Genomic DNA, 17848 nt, shown 5'->3' with positions numbered 1-17848 from the left:
AAACGCAGCTCGGCAGTTGATTTCAGCCCCAGCCGCAGGTGCAGTTGCCCCCTCTTGCATTTGTAGATGGCAGGTGAGCGGCTGAACGTCCGCCAACAGCTGCAGCGGGAAAAAAAAAGGCTGCAGCTTTACAAAAAGGACCTGCAGGTAATTTGAGCTACGGTGGCTCACGAGGGCCAGTTTAAATGCCCCTCTTGTTTCCTGCAGGACGTCCTTCCGTCCCATTCACACACAAGGACATTTCACCCTCTCACGCCAGCGTGCCGGCCTCCTCTGAGGCTGCGGAGCGCTGATACATGTGAGTGAGTAAAACAGAGGACATCTCGAGGGCACGTAATACCACGCTGAGCCCGGTGCCAGTGAAAGAGGGGATTATTTCACATGGCCAGCCGGAGAGATGGGAGCCACACTAAGCTGCTGCGCGTCATCCCGAGCAGGCCGGGGGCTGAGGATCCATCAAAACGGCAATGAGCATCTGTGCACACACACGGTAAAACCTTTGGTTATCGGATATATTGTAAAGCAGATTTACTATCTAGGAAATTTGATAAACCTCTCGCAATCTGCATCTTTTCTGCTGGAGTCCTGGTGTTTTAATTCAAGGTACAACCCCCCTGTGGCAACATTAACCTCCTCCAAGACGGCCGCGTCATTATTATTAAGAGTGGACAGTGCAGCTATTAATGGCCTGACATCAGATTCACCAGAGCTTTGGGACATTTTGAAATAATGTGCGCAGATAAAAGAATACAATTGAACAGAAAAATAAAAAATAAACCCATCATAATCAAGCAGGTGTCCATTGAGAAACTTGTTTTTAGCTTCTAATGGGACAGGCAGAGGACGGGGTCAGGACTGCAGGACGCTGCTTCAACGTGGACTTTGTTTCCTAACAACAACATCCGTTTGGAAGGATCATACAAATGGAGTTTGTGTTTGTGTTGAGCTTTCTGGGCCACCGTGGTGTACACTCACATCGGTCTCAAACGTGTTAGTGAGATGGGGAAAATGTATCTGAAGGTCCCCTCCTATGGGCCTGGTCCCGCTCAAGGTTTCCTCCTGTTAAAAGTTGAACTGAAACTGAAAATGACTGATGGCTGTAGCAATGATCTCGTACTGTATGAAGATTTCCAAACACAGCATCAGGGACCAGTGTCATGGAGGACGACTATTCCACACAGTTCTGTTCTATCCTGTTTATTACAATCAATATTTCATCCAAGTATTTGTACCCCTGAGCAGGTAGCTACATGCAAGAGTTGTAGAGACAATAACACTCCTGCTGAAAAGAGAACAGCACCCACCTCGGCTCAGCTCAACGTTTTAAATGGAGCCCTCAGAGGTGGTTAAATCATTTTGGCAGGCTTGATATTTCTGGCTCAGCAGGTTTCCTGCTTTGATGTAATGTCAGCAGCCTGTTTGTGATAAGAGAGGGGAGACGAAATGGAAGCGGGAGAGAGAGAGAAAGAGAGACGATGATGGAGAATGTGCATCAAATCTGGACCTGAAGCAACCGAGGGTTCCGTGGCTGCCGAGCAACTATCCTATGGTGGTGAATAACGGGCTTGGAGGCTATTTTTAGCCTGTGTTGCCATGTCTGAGGAATGTTCTCTGCCGCACGGTCAGGGAAACTACAGTTTCTGTGCGCGTTACGCACTGTCATCCTAATCCCATCCATGAATGGAGGCAACGATCAGCTTGATTCACACACACACACACACACACACACACACACACACACACACACACACACACACACACAACACACACACACACACACCACACACACACACACACACGAAAACTGGCCTGAACACACGCTCACTCACACAAAACACTTTGGTGGGTTGATTTGTCCTTATACAGGACAAATTGTCCCTTATTTTTCAACCACTGCCCTGTTGCTTATTGGCACCAACTTTAATCCAAGGTGACAAACGTTGGTGGGTAAATGTGATTTTATTGCTTTCATGAGAAAGCATTGTTGGACTTTTTCTCTAAAAGAAAAACTTCCTTCTCGGTCCAATTTTTTGGTTCTATTTGCCTGGCCGCTATTGTTGACGGTCTTTTCACACATTAAAATGCCAAAAAAATAAAAGTTAAATTGTGCTTTTGTTTACGCTGAAGAAGAGAAATGTGGAGGGTTGAACAATCTTCAAGAAAAACTGAATAATAGAACAGCACATTTTTATGTTTGTAATTGTTAGATTACAAATGGATGGATGGATGGATGGATGGATGAATGGATGAATGGATGGGTGGATGGATGGGTGGGTGGGTGGATGGATAGATTGATGGATGGATGGATGGGGGGTGGGTGGATGGATGGATGGATGGATGGATGGGTGGATGGATGGATGGATGGATGGGTGGATGGATGGATTTGGGATTAGCTGCATCTTTCACCTGCATCCAAATTTTTCTGGCATCATTCTATTAAAAATGCAGTTCAATGAGGACAATCCAATCTTCCTTCCTTCCTGGACATAGATACTGATAACAGCTGTACACGAATGATAAACCAGCTAATCACACGTGACTCCGGGATAACTTAGTTTGTCATGTTTATTTTTTGCTGTGTGTCCTTAATAAAGTCTTGGACGTCCTCTCCATAGCAAAAGGCCCAGATAAAATAGACGAAACAAAAGGAAAAGGATGTTATTGTATAATTAATCTTCAATCAATCTTCAATCTTTATTTATTTATATGGCACTTTTCATACAATGGGTAGCACAAAGTGCCTCACAAAGGATAAAAACAACAAAGAGAAACAAGAGAATCAAGAAAAAGGACACACCCACACAAATACACACACTCTAACACACACACCCACACACACAAACAAGCTGAGACATGGCTGGGCACCGAGACCTGAGGCGAAGGAGACGCCACCTTTGGGGGCCCACCAGGCCGGGGTCAAGGTCACGGTCCGTGACCACAGGTGGTACCGCCACAAAGACCGGAGGCTCCACACCAAGGCACAGAGCCCCCTAACCACCCAGGCCAGAGCCGTCCACGGGACAGCACCCCCAGTGGTAGACCGGAAACATCTCCCAGCCTGGCAGGCCCCCATAAGGAAATTAGGCGATCTCTTGGATTCTTTTCTGGTTGAATCAATGATTACAAGCAAGACAATGATACGGCCGTAAGAAAAAGGTGAAGGAACGCAAAATCAAAAAGAACATTGCTGAAGTGGCTCTCTCTTCTCCTCTGTGATTTCTACGCAGTCCTCAAGCTTCTCCGTGATGGTTAAAACTTCTGGTGCGTTGTTGCTCTTGTTTTGGTGCTTCATGGAGAGGTACCAGGTTTTAGACTCATGCACGAATCGCAGGGCGTAACGATCGCCGCTTTTCGGGTCTTCCCTCTCAAACCAGAAAGGCTCTGATTCGCCATCCTTTTCAAACTGTTAGATTTAATCACAGAGTTTTAAAAAAGTTAATACAAACACCCATAGTAGATCCCACCAATAAATCAAAGGTAAATTTACCTGCAGGCTGTTTGCAACTACCTTCATCCAGTACCAGTTGCTCTCATAGCAGAACCTAAAGGCACATCTTGTTTCTTTTGTCCAAATATCAACCAGCGGTGCTACGAGAGAGAGAAAGCAACATTTTTGCTCAGGAGGTATGTAAATCAGAGCTGGATGTGTCAAAATGCCTATTTTACACAGCTGTTTCTGGTCCAGGTCGTACCATATTCTTCTTGTGTATCCACAGCACACAGCATCATTTCGCTCTTGAACTTTCGGATGGTAATGAATTTCCCATTATCAATCTTCAGGACTGACTTGGCCAGGGCGTCACTGGCAGGAGAGGAAACAAAGGCCGTCACCACACGGAGCACCTCACATACACTGGGTTTCCCATGAGAAAATCCAGAGAAAACAAACTTCTATGCACCTAAACAAGGGCAAATCTTCAAGGAAACTGGTGGGAAAACTCCTGAAATGGTGGGGTTGGGTTGTCTCATCTCACCCTGGGTACCGTCACCCTTAAAGCCACACTTGACCTCAGAAGTGACTTATTCGTGTATTACTGTAGAATTCTCACCCAATAAAACTACAAATCCCAGGATGCAGAAGTAAAGGCAAGTGAAAGGAATATTCCTTCTCTTTTTATGTTAGATGCAAACCTGCCTTTCGTGTGTTGTACTTGGATAAAGAGAGTTATAGATGGAATTGTCAGCGTTAAACCTTGTATGTGTAAGATTATCTTGTGGCGGACACATGGGGGGTGTATCTCGCACCCAGGTGATGCATGGGGTGATGGGCGTGATTAGCCCTTGATTTGAGGCACTGTTCGACGCACCATTTAGTATTGTCTGCTGGATGCAGAATAAAGACGTCCAAACCATCTGCTCTGTCCGAGTCGTTCCTTGTCCTGCTACGACAGACATGTCCAAAGTCCGGCCCGGGGGCCAAATGCGGCCCAGGGTCAGTTTTCATCCGGCCTGCAGCCTCTGTCATAAAATCAATAACGTCTGGCCCGCACATGGAATTAATACATTGGGCAGCAGTACTGTTTGTTACCTGCGCGTACTGAATGCTGCCCTCTAGTGGGTAAATGAGGAACCGCAAATGAATAAATGAGAGAGTGATTAAATGAGCCCCCAATTTTCTAAAATGGCGACAATCAACAAAGGAAAGTTGACTGCGAGGGCCGACGGTTCAAGGATGGGTGGAAATTGGACTATTTCATCACTGAAATGCGCAACAACTGTGTCTGCCTCATTTGTAAAGAGACAGTGGCTGTTTTTAGAGTTCAATGTCAAGCGACATTACCAAACAAGACATGCTGACAAGATCACAGGCAAGGAGCGCAGCGAGAAACTTAGGCAACTTGAAGCTAGTTTAATCTCACAGCAGCAATATTTTGCAAGAGCTCGGAGTCAAATGAGAATAATACAAAGGCTATTTACGAGGTAGATTGCAAAGCATTGCAAACCTTCCACCCAGGGTGAATTTATCAAAGACTGCGTGATGACAATGGTGAAGAAAATCTGTCCTGAGAAGCAGCAAGAGTTTGCCAAAGTCTGCCTGGCACGCAACACTGTGGCACGCAGGATTGAAGAAGTGTCATCAGACATCAAAAGACAAAAAGCACAGACGCCTCTGACACACTCACACATCTTCAGAGCCTGAAAAACCAGAGGAACAGATTTATTCTCTTCCGTTTGCGCTGCCGTGGATGACATGAAACTCCCGTGGAATAAAATGTCTGGGATTATTACGGATGGCGCACCATCCATGGCTGGCGAACGAAGTGGATTAGCAACACTAATAAGTAACAAAGGAAGTGAAGAAGGGGGGAAAAGCTGTAAAACTCCACTGCATCATTCATCAGCAGGTTCTGCGTGCTAAACATCTTCGATACGAACGTGTTCTGGGACCGGTGATAAAGGCGATGAACTGTATCCGCTCCAGGGCGCGATGCCTCCGTCAGTTCCAACAGTTTCTCAGCGAGATTCATGCGGAATATGGAGAGAATAATATGGCAAGAACTCGGTGAGTTTTCGGCTGAAAAAGGACAACCTATGGGAGATCTAAGTGACCCCATGTGGCTGGCTGATTTGGGGTTTCTAGTTGATATTACAACGCACCTTAATGTCCTCAACATCAGTCTCCAGGGACCAGACGCAGTCATAAACCAACTATATTCACATGTCAAAGCCTTTGGAATCAGCTGCAGACCCAACCCATCACTGCACTTTTCAGCGCTGCAAGGAACCAGGACCAGGTTCCCTGAACCAGGACCAGGTTCCCAGAGCGATGCCAGTGCGCGAACGGGGCGGTGCGCGTCAGATATTTTAATCTCTGGCTGAAGAAATTTCTCTCGGGATTTTTGCAGCTATCGAGACGGAGATCGCTCTTTTTTCCCTCACCTTTCTCCGTGGACACAGAGGATGTTCCAGACCATTTGCAGCTGCAGAGAGCCGCGGTCGGCACCAGCAGTTTTCCCTCGCCAACTTTTACCGACGGCGGGATGAGGACAGGTTTCGGGAGATTCGAGCATTTGCTCAGAAAACGCTGAGCTTGTTTGGGTCGACGGATTTGTGTGAGAAGACATTCCCGGCTATGAACTTGTGAGGACACGGCTAGCAGACTCTCACTGTTCTATGTAAAGAACGTCCGCCAAGGTCGGCCCCCTACATTTTTAACACATTTTAACCCCCTTTGCAAAAAGTTTGGACACCCCTGTGCTACAATCTATCATTTATGTAATGCTGCACCTGAACTCAGCTATTTTTATTTATTTTTTTGCTGCTTTTCAGTATCCTTTACATTTAATAACTCAAGAATGCAATACTTGGGAGCAGTGGTGTCGATAGACCTATTTTAGAAGGTTTCAACGCTAAATAATTGTTTAAGCCGACATATTCAATTAAAGTGGCCAGAACACGAGTTTAAATAAATAACCATATAACCTGTCATTATTTACTTAAATATGATCATGAATCTATCAGTTTCTCCTCAGCTCATGGCGTAAGAAAACCCATCAGTGCATCGGTACCCAATCCATTCCACCTGTTCATTGAGCAGAGGCACAACACTCAAAATCCAGTCCAGGTTTTCCGGGCGACCAGAACTCGCTCTCGGCACCTGCAGCGTGAAAACCTTTGAAGCAGAGCCGAGAGCGTTAGAAAGAGAAAGGATGGACGTAGGAAAGTTGCTGTTCAAACCCATGATTGTTGTACTGTATTTAAAAAAGACAAAAAAACAAAAAAAAAAACTGTCTTTTTCTCAGATTTCCTCAGTCCCTATTAGCTGTGATGTTCTCTGCTGGTGCGCCACATTCGCTCACATCATGTGGTCCAAGCCCACCTGCATTTAAATCAAATCCATCTTTATTTATATAGCATCTTATACAATCAAAATTGTTTCAAGGCGCTTTCCAGAATCCCAGGGCCTGACCCCAGACAAGCAACAGTGGCAAGGAAAAACTCCCCTTTAACGGGAAGAAACCTTGAGCAGGACCAGGCTCATGTAGGGGGACCCTCCTGCTGATGGGGGACTGGGTAGAGAGAGGAGAGGGAGGAGAGGAGAGAAGGAATAGGAGGAATCTCCAACCTGCATTTTTAGTTTGGTTTCATCCCATTTCATTACAAAAATAAATACATTTTGAATTGCACATGCATTCACTTACATCAAATCTTTAGTAATAACGTGAATTTCCGTGTTGCCCGAGAATTCACCGTTCAATAAAAATATTCCAATCATAACGGTGCTTCTAATGAGCGGATTTCTTCTTAAACCCACCTTAACTAGCCCTAACCCTACTTGGGTGAAGGTCTGCAGGGTTTACTCACCCGGGCATGTTGTGGAGTTTCTGCATGGTGCGAGGATGAAGCACAGCACAGGCAGGACCGCTTTAAATACGATCTCTTCGGCATAACTCTGATATTCGGATCATCTTCCTCCACCTCTGCTGTCACGCCCTGCCACCAGCTGACTGCCCTGGTCCAACCCCACGCCCAGGACCCAGTTTCGCATCACCACGCATCCACATCTTTCTCACGAGCAAAAGTTTTATGTGGGTTTGGTTCAGCGCTTACAAGACATATGATATTGTCGCCTGCAGCACTTAACGATCATTTACATAAATGAATTGCATTTTAAAACGTTTCACACTTGCGGGCCACATATAGCCAGTGTGCAAGAAAGCATTGGATGGATGTATAAACTAATACATGTTTCATGTTTGAACCAGAAGGAAATATGAGGAAATACGGTGCGTGACTTATTGACCCATAAAAACCCAAACTGACATGTCACACGGCTCTAGTTCATCGTGTCGGTTACTGCAGATGCCTTTTGAAGGTGTGATCCAGACTGAGAATTGTTTGTGCACGCATGGTTTAATTTCAACAATAAAATGATGCTCACCTGTGATGAGAAGTGACAAAACATGACTACATTTGTACAAAAGGGTGGTTACAGAAGAAAGGAATGGAATTGATCTGGTTTTAAAACACCCATACACACATGTTTTGGGACAGTGAAATACAAACACACCCATGGATACATGTGTTTTCTAATGTTTCTCTCTTGGACTTTGACAAGTAAACATGTAAACTTAAGCGTCGTCTTGGTAAACCAGTTTCACAAACACCTTGTCTTTAAGCGCGTCGTTCTCCCTGTAGACATACATTGGCGATTCGGGAGTGGACGGGCTGATTTCATCCGCCAGCTCCTCCTCGATTCTCCCTTTATCCTCCTTGGAGATCAGTTCGCTGTAAGAGGCCACGCAGAGATCGTGGTCCTGGAGCGACGCAGGGTATCGGAGCGATGCCTTCTCAATTCTCACCGAGCGCCTAACCGGGGTGAAGAACCGAACCTCCTGGCCGTTGACCCGGGCCGGCTCCTTCGGCTGAGTGTGAGGGCAGCTGCCGGAAACCAAAGAAACAGTGGTTCTGAGGTAACAGGCCAGATTCTCACGCATCGGGTCAGGAACTTAAAACTACAGGACAGTTTCAGCCATCATGTTTCAACACCAAGGTATCAAACACGAAAAGAGGTGAGCGAGAGTCAATTTTAGCTTTTGATTAGCTGGTATAATTGCATGAAAGAACCTGTGAAGCTGGTGGAGACGTACCCAGGAGTCGCTGTTATCTTATACTTGACTACAGAGGAATCTCCTTTCTCTCCATAGATGAGGGCTCGGACGGGTTGGGGGGGCGTCATCGGCTCCTTGGTTAAGTCCGGGGTGTTTTGTTCTGCCTGCCCATCGCCCTTCTCTTCGTTGTTATCTTCAGCTGCCAAGGAAGAACAATAAATGATTGACAAAGCTAATTTGGAACACAGAATTAAAAACTCTGACATGTTTGAAGCGGCAGGGATGGCGCTCACCCTGGGCCTCGTCCTTTTTCTTCAGGATCTCAAACACCACAGTCCGCAGCTCATCCACCGGCTAAAAGAAAAAGAAAAAGTGGATTATTTGAATGGCCGGAGGGAAAATTTAAAGGTATTAACAGTTTTCAGAACTCAACAGAAGGATCATAGTGAAATCAATAAAAATACCCTTTTGGGCTGAACTCTGGACCTTCAAAGCCCCCCCCCAATCCCTTCAATTACAGCTTTAATTTGTGCCTGAACAATTCCTCCCCCTCCCCCCATTTAGATCATAAAGCTGTTACCTCCAACACGATGCTAACAGCTTCTTCAAACAAGGGCAGCACCTCCAGGTTTCCCTCCCGCTCCATCAGACGGGCCTGGCAGATCCAGTACTTGGCAAACTTGCGGGACACTGCAGGCAGTCGTGAGAGGACTGCCTTCACCTGCCCTGGAGGGCAACCCTGCGGAGGACGTTAATGAACTGCTGGTACTGCCACGCTACATCTGACATGAAGCAGAACCAATACCTCTCCCAGCAATTTCACACAATCAGCCAGAGATCTGTCCACGGCACAGATGAGGGAGTGAGCCTCGTCTTCACCCTTCATGGTGGCACAGAAAGGCTGGGACTTGGTCACGGTGCGCTTGGCTTGAGGTTTCACTGGCAGTGGAGGACGCTTGTAGGAGATTCCTTTGGCTTCCCGCCACTCCTGTAACTTTTTCCTATGAAAGCAACAGAAAGGATTTATGAGATCTTGATCTGCAAAGAACATGCCGCGACTCAACTAACTGCAGTACGGGTCCACCCATACAGATAAAACAGTCTGAAATCATCGAGCACAGCGCATCCCGATGTCGTTATTGAAGGAGAAAAGACGCGGCACAAACTTTATATGCACGACACAATCTTTCCTCACATCTCATATGATTCCCAAGCTGGTCCCAAACAAGAAGAGCTCTGAAGCCAATAGAATCCCTCCACCAGCAGCCTTTAACTCTCATTCCAAAACAGCTGATAGATATAATCTATTTGGGTTTGACCATAGTTTGACGTGTCGTTCGACTTACATCCTTTCTGCCTGAGCCGCTGTCTGTTTCTTCCCGTCGGTCTGAGGAATCAGCGTGTCCGGGACCGTCACCCTGGTGCTGCTGCTCTGGCTTGTGGAGCTGCCCGCTCGGCCGGGCCTCGCCACCCTTGTTCTTTGTTGTGGTTGGACAATGGCCGAGCCCCGTCCCACCTTGTCATCTTTCTTTGTAGCCATCTTGTTTTTCTGCACTTGTTCATCCTTAGTACGATGCACGACTGCACTCCTGGATGTTCGTGAAGGAAGTACATACTGTTGTCCTTTTCCCCCCATTTTTACCTCAGATTTGGGATTTTTGGAGACATTTGCTGGCTGTGTAGTTGATTTACTACATCTGGACAATCTCCCATCGTTTTTGTCAGCTGTGGTTGTGCACTTGTGCGAATTGGATATTGATTTCTGATGGTTTGTTTGTTGAACCTTCGAAAGACGAGCAGTTTTGTCCAAATGCAGGTTAGTGCTCGCCTTGTTCTGACCTTGTGATTTAATTTTGGCTCCTTTCGTTGAAGAAACAGCTGTTCTTTCTTCATCAAGACTTTTTGAAACAGATTTCTTCATATTTGAAAGGATGGTTGAACCTCTGGAAGCAGTGACAGTCATCCTGTCCCTGGGTGCAGACTTGTTAACCACAGACCTCGTCAGGGCTGTTTCTGTGATCGAGGTGTGTCTTTTGTTTTGATTCACCTTGGTTACAGCAGGAACGAGACCTGTTTTTGTTTTGACAAGTGGACCAAAACTGATCCTGGAATCAAATGTTCTTATTGGGCAGGGCAAGGTAGAAGTGTATCTCCTGCCAAAATTTCTGTTTGATGTTTTTACAACTGTTTGAATAGTCTTAGATAAAGTCCTGTCTAAAGGTTTGTTTGGTGCAGTCAAATGCTTTGCATAATGGCACACTGGTAAACAAATGTCAGAGTTTTCTTTGTTATGGACACCGAGAACTTTTGTGACAGGGCACACTGCTGATTTAGCACCAAGATGAGCTGTTTTTTTAGCACCAAGAGGAGTTTTCTTTTGTTCACTGCCAAATCTCTCAGATGTTTTGTTCTCTTTTCCGGTAGCCTGTAGAAAAGAAACAAAATCTATCATGGAAGAATGTTTCAACATAAATATCAAAGCCTAATGTCCCTATGTGAGAAGAATTGTTGTTATCACTGTTATCGTCCAAATGCTATGATGTGTAGATTTTAAGTGTTTGAGGAATGCTGCTAAGAAAAGGGAATGTGTGAATGTTTAAACCAAGTGCTGGAGCTGTTTACAAAACCTCCACTTTCCCTAGCAAGGCGGCCTGTTGATCTGAGTCTAGTGACGAATAGCACAGATGAACCTCACCCTCACCCCTACCAGCTGATAATGGCAACTAGTCATCACCAAAATATTTATAGTATTTTTGTACTGTCATCCAACAAAGGATGAATCGCCCCACCTAAGGATGGGCAGATCGACCCCGTGGTATCGATATATCGATACTCACAAGCTACTCATTTGGTATCGATGTTCTTTTATAAATATCGATACTAACTAAAAAAAAAAAAATTGGGGTGTATGCATCACTTTCCGCCGTTTTAGATTAGTTACTTAAATTAATATGTGCCAAGACACCCCTATACCTGGCGGCGTACTGAGCTGGCCCATGTCACGTGACAGGAGATAGGGAATGAGCATCAACCTGCAACATAGCCTGCGCCGAGCCGACACAGTCAGCAAAAGGCAGAGCCGGAGGAAATAATCAGCCAGAGACGCAATCGTGTTAAAGCAGAAAATGTGAATATGATACGATTTCTGAAAAGCAATCTGAGACTTCAGTAAAGTGTGATAACATACCTCAAGTGCACTAAAGGTGTGATGGTGTCAGACATTGTTCTAATTATTTTTTTATGGAACAACTGTCTTATGCAGGTTTAAAGGATAAGGAAATCCTAGTAATCAATTGACCATAATAAATTGTATATAAATGGTCTGTATTTGTCTTAAATGTAATAATATTTTGACTGACAAAAATTGCCAGTAAGAAATGAACGGTATCGGTATCGGGATCGATATCGATGAAAATACAAGAAAAAGTATCGGTATCGTATCGAATCCCAAAAGTGTGGTATCGCCCATCCTTAGCCCCACCTTTAGCGAGGACATTGCGGTTTTCTTAACCTGAGAGACATCCTGGAGGTTTGGCCTAAGAAGTGAGAGTTGAAATATCATTATACAGCATACAGCACAATTTTAAAGATTCAAACATCATACATTGACCCACACTTTATATTCCTAAGCATAAATATTATACTCACTTTGTGGTGGGCTCTTTGAACTTCCCTTTTGCTTTCAAATACTCCATTAGCTTCTGCTTATGCAGCTCTGTCACAAGAAATGGCAAATAAATGGCACAAAAGGTGACATAAACATGTGCATGTGTCTATATGTATGTGTGTGTGTAAATTTATACATTCACATTATATTTAATAAAAGTCACTTTAATAAGCCTAATTGGAACTGAGTCAATTTCCGGTTTCCCTCATGTAAACAGGAAGCAGGTTTATTAAATTTGAATATAACATTTAAAAAGATGTTAATCCAATTTAATATTCAACATTTTATCATTATTCTTTTAAGTAGTAGCTAGGAGGGACCATATCGAATATTGTCAGACCAAATAAATGACAACTAAGTATTAAAATATAACTATGAAGGGGGGCATTTTACACATAAATGAGCAGGTTTATAAAAGCAGTGTAATTAGGCAGGGGATTAAATTTTGGATCCCAAATCCCAAAAAGCCCCCACCAATAAAAGATGACTTGGTATTTTGATCATTTAAAAGTTTGCGACGAAACACCAATATCGGTTCTTTTTCTCTCTGTACGTAATGTGTCTCTGTAGCGTTAGCATGGTTTAGCTAATTCGAGTGGTCATTAGTTCGAAAACACGGCCGCTAACCTTTCTTTGAAAGCGATGTGGTCTCTCCTTCCTCCATGACTGTTTCAATGCGGATTACGGTTCTTCGCTCGATCTGAATGTAGAATATTACAAATAATCACGCATGTAAAGACAGCTTGCGGTTTGTTTTGTTTTAGCTCCACGCTAAAAAACACGGAACATCCTGTTTGAAATTGCCGCGAGACAGCACGCCCTCCTCTGTGATTGGATAGTTTGAATTTTTCATTAACAAGCACTTGCGTGCACGCGCATGTCAGAGAGCGGAAGTTCTTTTTTCATTCTTCTTCTTCTCTTCCGTTTATTGGCGGTTTTAGGTGCATTTCCGCCACTGGCTGCGAGTGTTGATCCGGATGGATATACAAGAATATACAAATACCGTTTAAGTTTAATTCAGTTCTAATCCCGTCACACCCCGTTTAACCGCATCACCACTCTACTGAGGTCCTCTATCAGTGACAACTTTGTGCTTCTTATTTTCTACAGAGGACTGGGACACGCTACACTGTCTCTTCCTCACCTCAACGGTCACATCCATGTTTTGTACATTAAACCCTGCATGCCCACTTACATTTAAAGGGGAGCGGGCACTCCTTGAGGACAGCCAAGTACGGGTACTGGCCAGAGAAGACCGCTGGTTTGAGAGGGGTGTCAAGGAAGCCATCCATGTCAAATTGGAAAAACCATCCTTAAACAGAGGTGGTGGGCTGAGGCACTTCCCACCACCCACATACAATGCAGTCCTCCACTCCTTCCAACAACAAACCAAACGTTCACACCATTTGAAGAGACCTGGTGATGCACCACCATGTGAGTCAGCAGACACACCAGGGGAGACACCTCAACTGAAGTCCTACAAGTGCCTGTGTGTTCAACAATAACCTGGACTGGACACACAACACAGACGCCCTTGTCAAGAAGGGCAATAGCAGACTGTTCCTGCTCAGGAGACTGAGGTCTTTTGGAGTGCAGGGACCCCTCCTCAGGACTTTCTATGACTTATGGGATAGTCTGCTGGTCCAGTAGCATCACGGACAGGGACAGGAAGAGGATGGACAGACTGGTAAGGAGGGCCAGCTGTGTCTGTGGGATGTCCCCTGGACTCAGTGGAGGTGGTGGCAAACGGGAGGATGATGGCTAAGCTGTCATCCATGTTGAACAACCCCCCCCCCACAGGACCCCCTGGCAGCACTGGGCAGCTCCTTCAGTGAACGGCTGCTCCACCCTCGGTGTGTGAAGGAGAGGTATCGCAGATCTTTCCTGCCGGCTGCTGTCAGACTGCACAATAAACATAACGCCCGCTAGCACAATCTGAATATTATATATTCACCCTCTGTACTATGTACAGGTATACAGGGCCTGAGTATCCATTTACCTGGATTATTGTATATACACATCCTCTTTATATATTCCCAATTTTATTCTATTTTATTTTTCTGTTGCGCTGTAAATTTCCCCGTGTGGGACAAATAAAGGACCTGAAATCTGAATCCTGAAAAAACTAGGTGAACGACCCTACCAACCACCCTCAGGTGACCACCCAGATCATTAGAAGCCTTCTGGATAGAAGGCGAAACGTCTTCAAAGAGAAGAAAAACAGTCCAGTTGACAGAGAAAACTACCTTGGATAACTATGACCTGGATGATTGAGAATCTACAGACATCTAGTAACTCGTGACTTCCTATTAACACTAACATTTAATTCTATATTGTCCCTTTTTTTGTAGCTCTCTTTGCAATTTTTTTATTCAATTGCTGTTATCCACATGTGCACTGGAACCCATACAAAATGTCCCTCATAGCCATCGCCTGAATTCTGTACAGTGTTTAGTACTGTACACTTAGTTTGTGCTGAACATGACTGAGCACATTATTACCCTCGTTGGGTTTGGATCCTCCAACCACTGCATTACCAACAATAGTGCCACCATTTCCCCCTGTGTTGAGATGTCAAATTAATCACGTCACATTAAATATCATATATTCAGGTACTAGTTTTGAGAGAGTTGTCATCAAACCAACCAAATATGGGAAAGAGGGATTACACAGAGTATTGTGTTGACAGAAAGCCCTTGACCGCCAGGCGGTGGTACAAATATGATGAACTCATGAATGTAGTGCTCAGGGACCTGTGGCAAGACCTCAGAGGCTTCTGTAAGTAATTCCATATTCTGTTCTAAACAAAAATCACACATTTAATTGACTCTGGATTGATTGTTTGTCTCTGTCTTTGAGGAAAGTTTCCTCAACACCTGTAGCTGACAATGCTTCATTAACCCTCTTCCTCCCCATTTAAACACCAAACTCTGGCACAAACCTACTCCCATCTTATCGTCTCTCTGATACATCTGTTCATGTCTGAATGTAACCATAGTAACGATCAACCTTTTGTCTAATGAAAAGCCTACTGTAGCCTCAGGAAATAACCCACACTCAACAAGTGTAATTCATCAAACCACAAGTGAAACAAGCATAAAAACGAATGAATAGAAAAATCAGTTTTATAAAATAATTTATTAGTCACTGTGCAACCTTACAGTTTCTTTAAAATGATTACAAGCCTGGTAAAAAAATCGATAAATAGACGCATAAATAGAAAATAATTTAGCAATGAATAGATTAATTAATATTATTAATTGTTTGTCATTCGGCACAATAAATACAAGCGACAAGGTGCTCAGCAGACGAAACAACAGCGCCACCTTGTGGCAACATTTGACTGTCATCAACCCAACAAAACAAATCGCTTTCTGTACTTAGTACATACAGTAAATGGGCCCTCTACAAGCTGTGCACAAGTGCATTCGGACACAATTGGCTTCGAGAGAATCTGAACTGCTGCTACATTCCAACCTTCTGTTGAAGAGCGTTACATCTCTCCCTCACACCTGGGCGTCTTCTTCAGAGGCAGGAGGCTGAAGATAGTGTTTCGCTGGGCGCTCTCCAGACACATTTCCACCGGCTTGTTCTCCTCCACGGCCGTGCTGATGTACCAGTCGCTGTAGGGGACCGATACCAGGGTGCAGAGGTTGATCCCAGTGATGTGCTTGTTGAAGAGAAAGCGAACCAGTTCGCTGTCAGAGCTGATGGAGCTCAGTTGCTCCTTGTCTTCCACTGCCTGTGAGAAGAAAAGATACATATGAAGAGATTCAATTCACGTAAAGAGGAACGCCGAAGGAGAGCTCATCCTCCATCGAGATTATTCAAATCCTTTAAAACTGAGGATCTATCTTTGCTGTAAATGTGAATTTAATATGAACTTTATGGGTTTTTGTTGTTTTTTTTACCTCCAGATGCAAAGTTGGTTCCTCGCCATCCTTGTGGCAAGAGAGGAAGAAGTTTGTTCCCCTGATGCCCAGCGCCACGGTTTGGGCATTGATGCTGGATTCAAGGTGCACGTAGGTCGACAGGCTCAGGTTCACTGAGGGGAGGAAATAAACAGGTTCATGAGAACTGGTTCGCTCTCATCTAGGTTCTGCTGCCTTGAAAAAGCTGGGAGTTACCTTTGCGACATTCCGAGCCTCCCTGGAGCATCACTGCGTTGAGCTCCATGCTGTCTGGGACCCGGACCAGGCTCCTCTTCTCGCTGTCAGACACGCTGTACTCCTGCATGCTCATTCTCGTGTACTTCTTTTGCGGAGCCGAGTAGCGCTCGAAGACAATTTGCTCTGTGGGTGAGAAATCTTTTTAGCCTCTAGTGTGACCTTAGAAAAATAAGGAAATAAAACTAAAACTTTGTGAGTGTGTGTGTGTGTGTGGGGGTTTGCATGATTAAAACCCACGTTCAGGCCTCCACCTTTGCCCGTATTTACCTTCCACGATGGTGTCGATCATCATGCTGAGCAGGTTTTCATTCCTGAACTCGGTGCTCAGCAGCGACTCAGACCTGCTGCCCTTCAGCCTCTCCATGGCGATCACCAGGTTGACCACGCTCTTCATGGTCAGCGGGTGATGGGTGATCTCCAGCTCCAGACCTTCTGGCATCTGGGACTGCAACATTTTGCTCTCGTTGGATTTCATCTGAGATTCCATCTTTTTTTTTTTTTTTTGAAAGTACTGCAGAAAAACAGAGCGACTGGATTTAAACGACAAAAACTGATTTAAATGCTGCTTTAAATTCTTCCTCCACAGTTACATCTTCATCTCTACCATATCAGAATAAATGACTTTTGTCTTCCAAATGCAGCTAACAGACCTGAATCAAACTTCCATAAAGACTCTACTCATTAACTAAGCAGGTTTAAAACTTGCAGGAAATGCCTGGAAGGCTCTGTTTACCTATAGGTTGTGTAGGTTCCGAGTTGTTTTAGTGTGTCTGGTTAGGACTCCAGTTGGGTTGTGCTCATCTTTGGACGGCTGCTCTGCTTTATACAGCCACACAGGGAATTTCCCCCATAAACAGGAAGCCTCTGCGATGATGAAAAACTGTACACAGCTCAGGTAAATTATGTGATTGTGACACCAGGACACACATACGCACACACACCCTCCCACATGCCTCAATGTTGATATTAGCATACTCCAATTGTTCAGCGTTGTGGTTCATGTTGAAAAGCCTCAGGGGGAGGAGGATTTAAAGGTTTTGCTGTTTAATTAAATACCTTTAAATACTTAAATAAGTATTTCTGTGGGTGCTTGAAGGCAATACAATAAAAACTATTTTGAAGACTGTAAAAAAATGTGTTTTATTGTGGCCTGGAATGCAGTGAAACAAATTGTGAAATGCCAGTATTCACATTTACGGTTGTGGTCCATTTCATGTGGAGAAAATTTCCACTGGCTGTTGTAGACGGACTAATTGTAAAAGAGTTGCACAAGAGTGATGACACGCCACTTCCCTGTTTTTTGGATTGTGTCACTTTTTTGGGGGCGCTGTGAATCTTGAGGGCAAAAGGCGTACACGTGCGCTGTAGATTACAGATCCCAACGGCTCTTCCCTCTTTTGTACGTTCAGGTCTGATGGTGTTGAACAAGCGTTTCCGTTTTTTATCTTTTCATTCATTCT

At 44.6% G+C, this 17848-nt stretch overlaps 3 protein-coding genes and 1 long non-coding RNA gene across 6 annotated transcripts; 1 reads left to right on the top strand and 3 right to left on the bottom strand.

Moving 5' to 3' along the window:
- Window positions 1–73: 73 nt before the first annotated feature.
- Window positions 74–4352, top strand: LOC130525379 (uncharacterized). The gene is made up of 2 exons (XR_008950471.1): window positions 74–490; window positions 3781–4352. It is a non-coding gene; the product is annotated as an uncharacterized LOC130525379 (long non-coding RNA).
- Window positions 2659–7447, bottom strand: LOC130525377 (uncharacterized). 2 transcript variants are annotated; one of them, XM_057032102.1, is made up of 4 exons: window positions 7306–7447; window positions 3693–3802; window positions 3488–3588; window positions 2659–3403 (listed from the first exon to the last, which is right to left on the bottom strand). In XM_057032102.1, the coding sequence occupies exons 1-4, from the start codon at window positions 7329–7331 to the stop codon at window positions 3173–3175; spliced, it is 468 nt and encodes a 155-aa protein (XP_056888082.1). In that variant the 5' UTR covers window positions 7332–7447; the 3' UTR covers window positions 2659–3172. The 2 variants fall into 2 exon arrangements, with proteins under 2 accessions (XP_056888082.1, XP_056888081.1); XM_057032101.1 differs by lacking the exon at window positions 7306–7447 and adding an exon at window positions 5881–6097.
- Window positions 7448–7834: 387 nt separating this feature from the next.
- Window positions 7835–13036, bottom strand: ckap2l (cytoskeleton associated protein 2-like). Of its 2 annotated transcripts, XM_057032094.1 has the most exons (9): window positions 12847–13036; window positions 12201–12267; window positions 12034–12088; window positions 9899–10977; window positions 9358–9553; window positions 9133–9291; window positions 8846–8906; window positions 8592–8751; window positions 7835–8382 (listed from the first exon to the last, which is right to left on the bottom strand). In XM_057032094.1, exons 1-9 carry the CDS (start codon window positions 12881–12883, stop codon window positions 8073–8075), a joined length of 2124 nt encoding a protein of 707 aa, XP_056888074.1. In that variant the 5' UTR covers window positions 12884–13036; the 3' UTR covers window positions 7835–8072. The 2 variants fall into 2 exon arrangements, with proteins under 2 accessions (XP_056888074.1, XP_056888075.1); XM_057032095.1 differs by having other exon boundaries at window positions 9899–11341; window positions 12034–12267; window positions 12847–12946.
- Window positions 13037–15338: 2302 nt separating this feature from the next.
- Window positions 15339–17194, bottom strand: il1b (interleukin 1, beta). Its single transcript, XM_057032099.1, has 5 exons — window positions 17122–17194; window positions 16656–16899; window positions 16347–16511; window positions 16131–16264; window positions 15339–15961 (listed from the first exon to the last, which is right to left on the bottom strand). The coding sequence occupies exons 2-5, from the start codon at window positions 16873–16875 to the stop codon at window positions 15713–15715; spliced, it is 768 nt and encodes a 255-aa protein (XP_056888079.1). The 5' UTR covers window positions 16876–16899; window positions 17122–17194; the 3' UTR covers window positions 15339–15712.
- Between the last annotated feature and the right edge of the window lie 654 nt (window positions 17195–17848).

Source organism: Takifugu flavidus, chromosome 5 (genome assembly GCF_003711565.1).
Source record: "Takifugu flavidus isolate HTHZ2018 chromosome 5, ASM371156v2, whole genome shotgun sequence".
Classification (NCBI taxonomy): domain Eukaryota; kingdom Metazoa; phylum Chordata; class Actinopteri; order Tetraodontiformes; family Tetraodontidae; genus Takifugu; species Takifugu flavidus.
The sequence above is the reverse complement of the archived record's forward strand: the minus strand, read 5'-3'. Positions and strand labels throughout refer to the sequence as shown.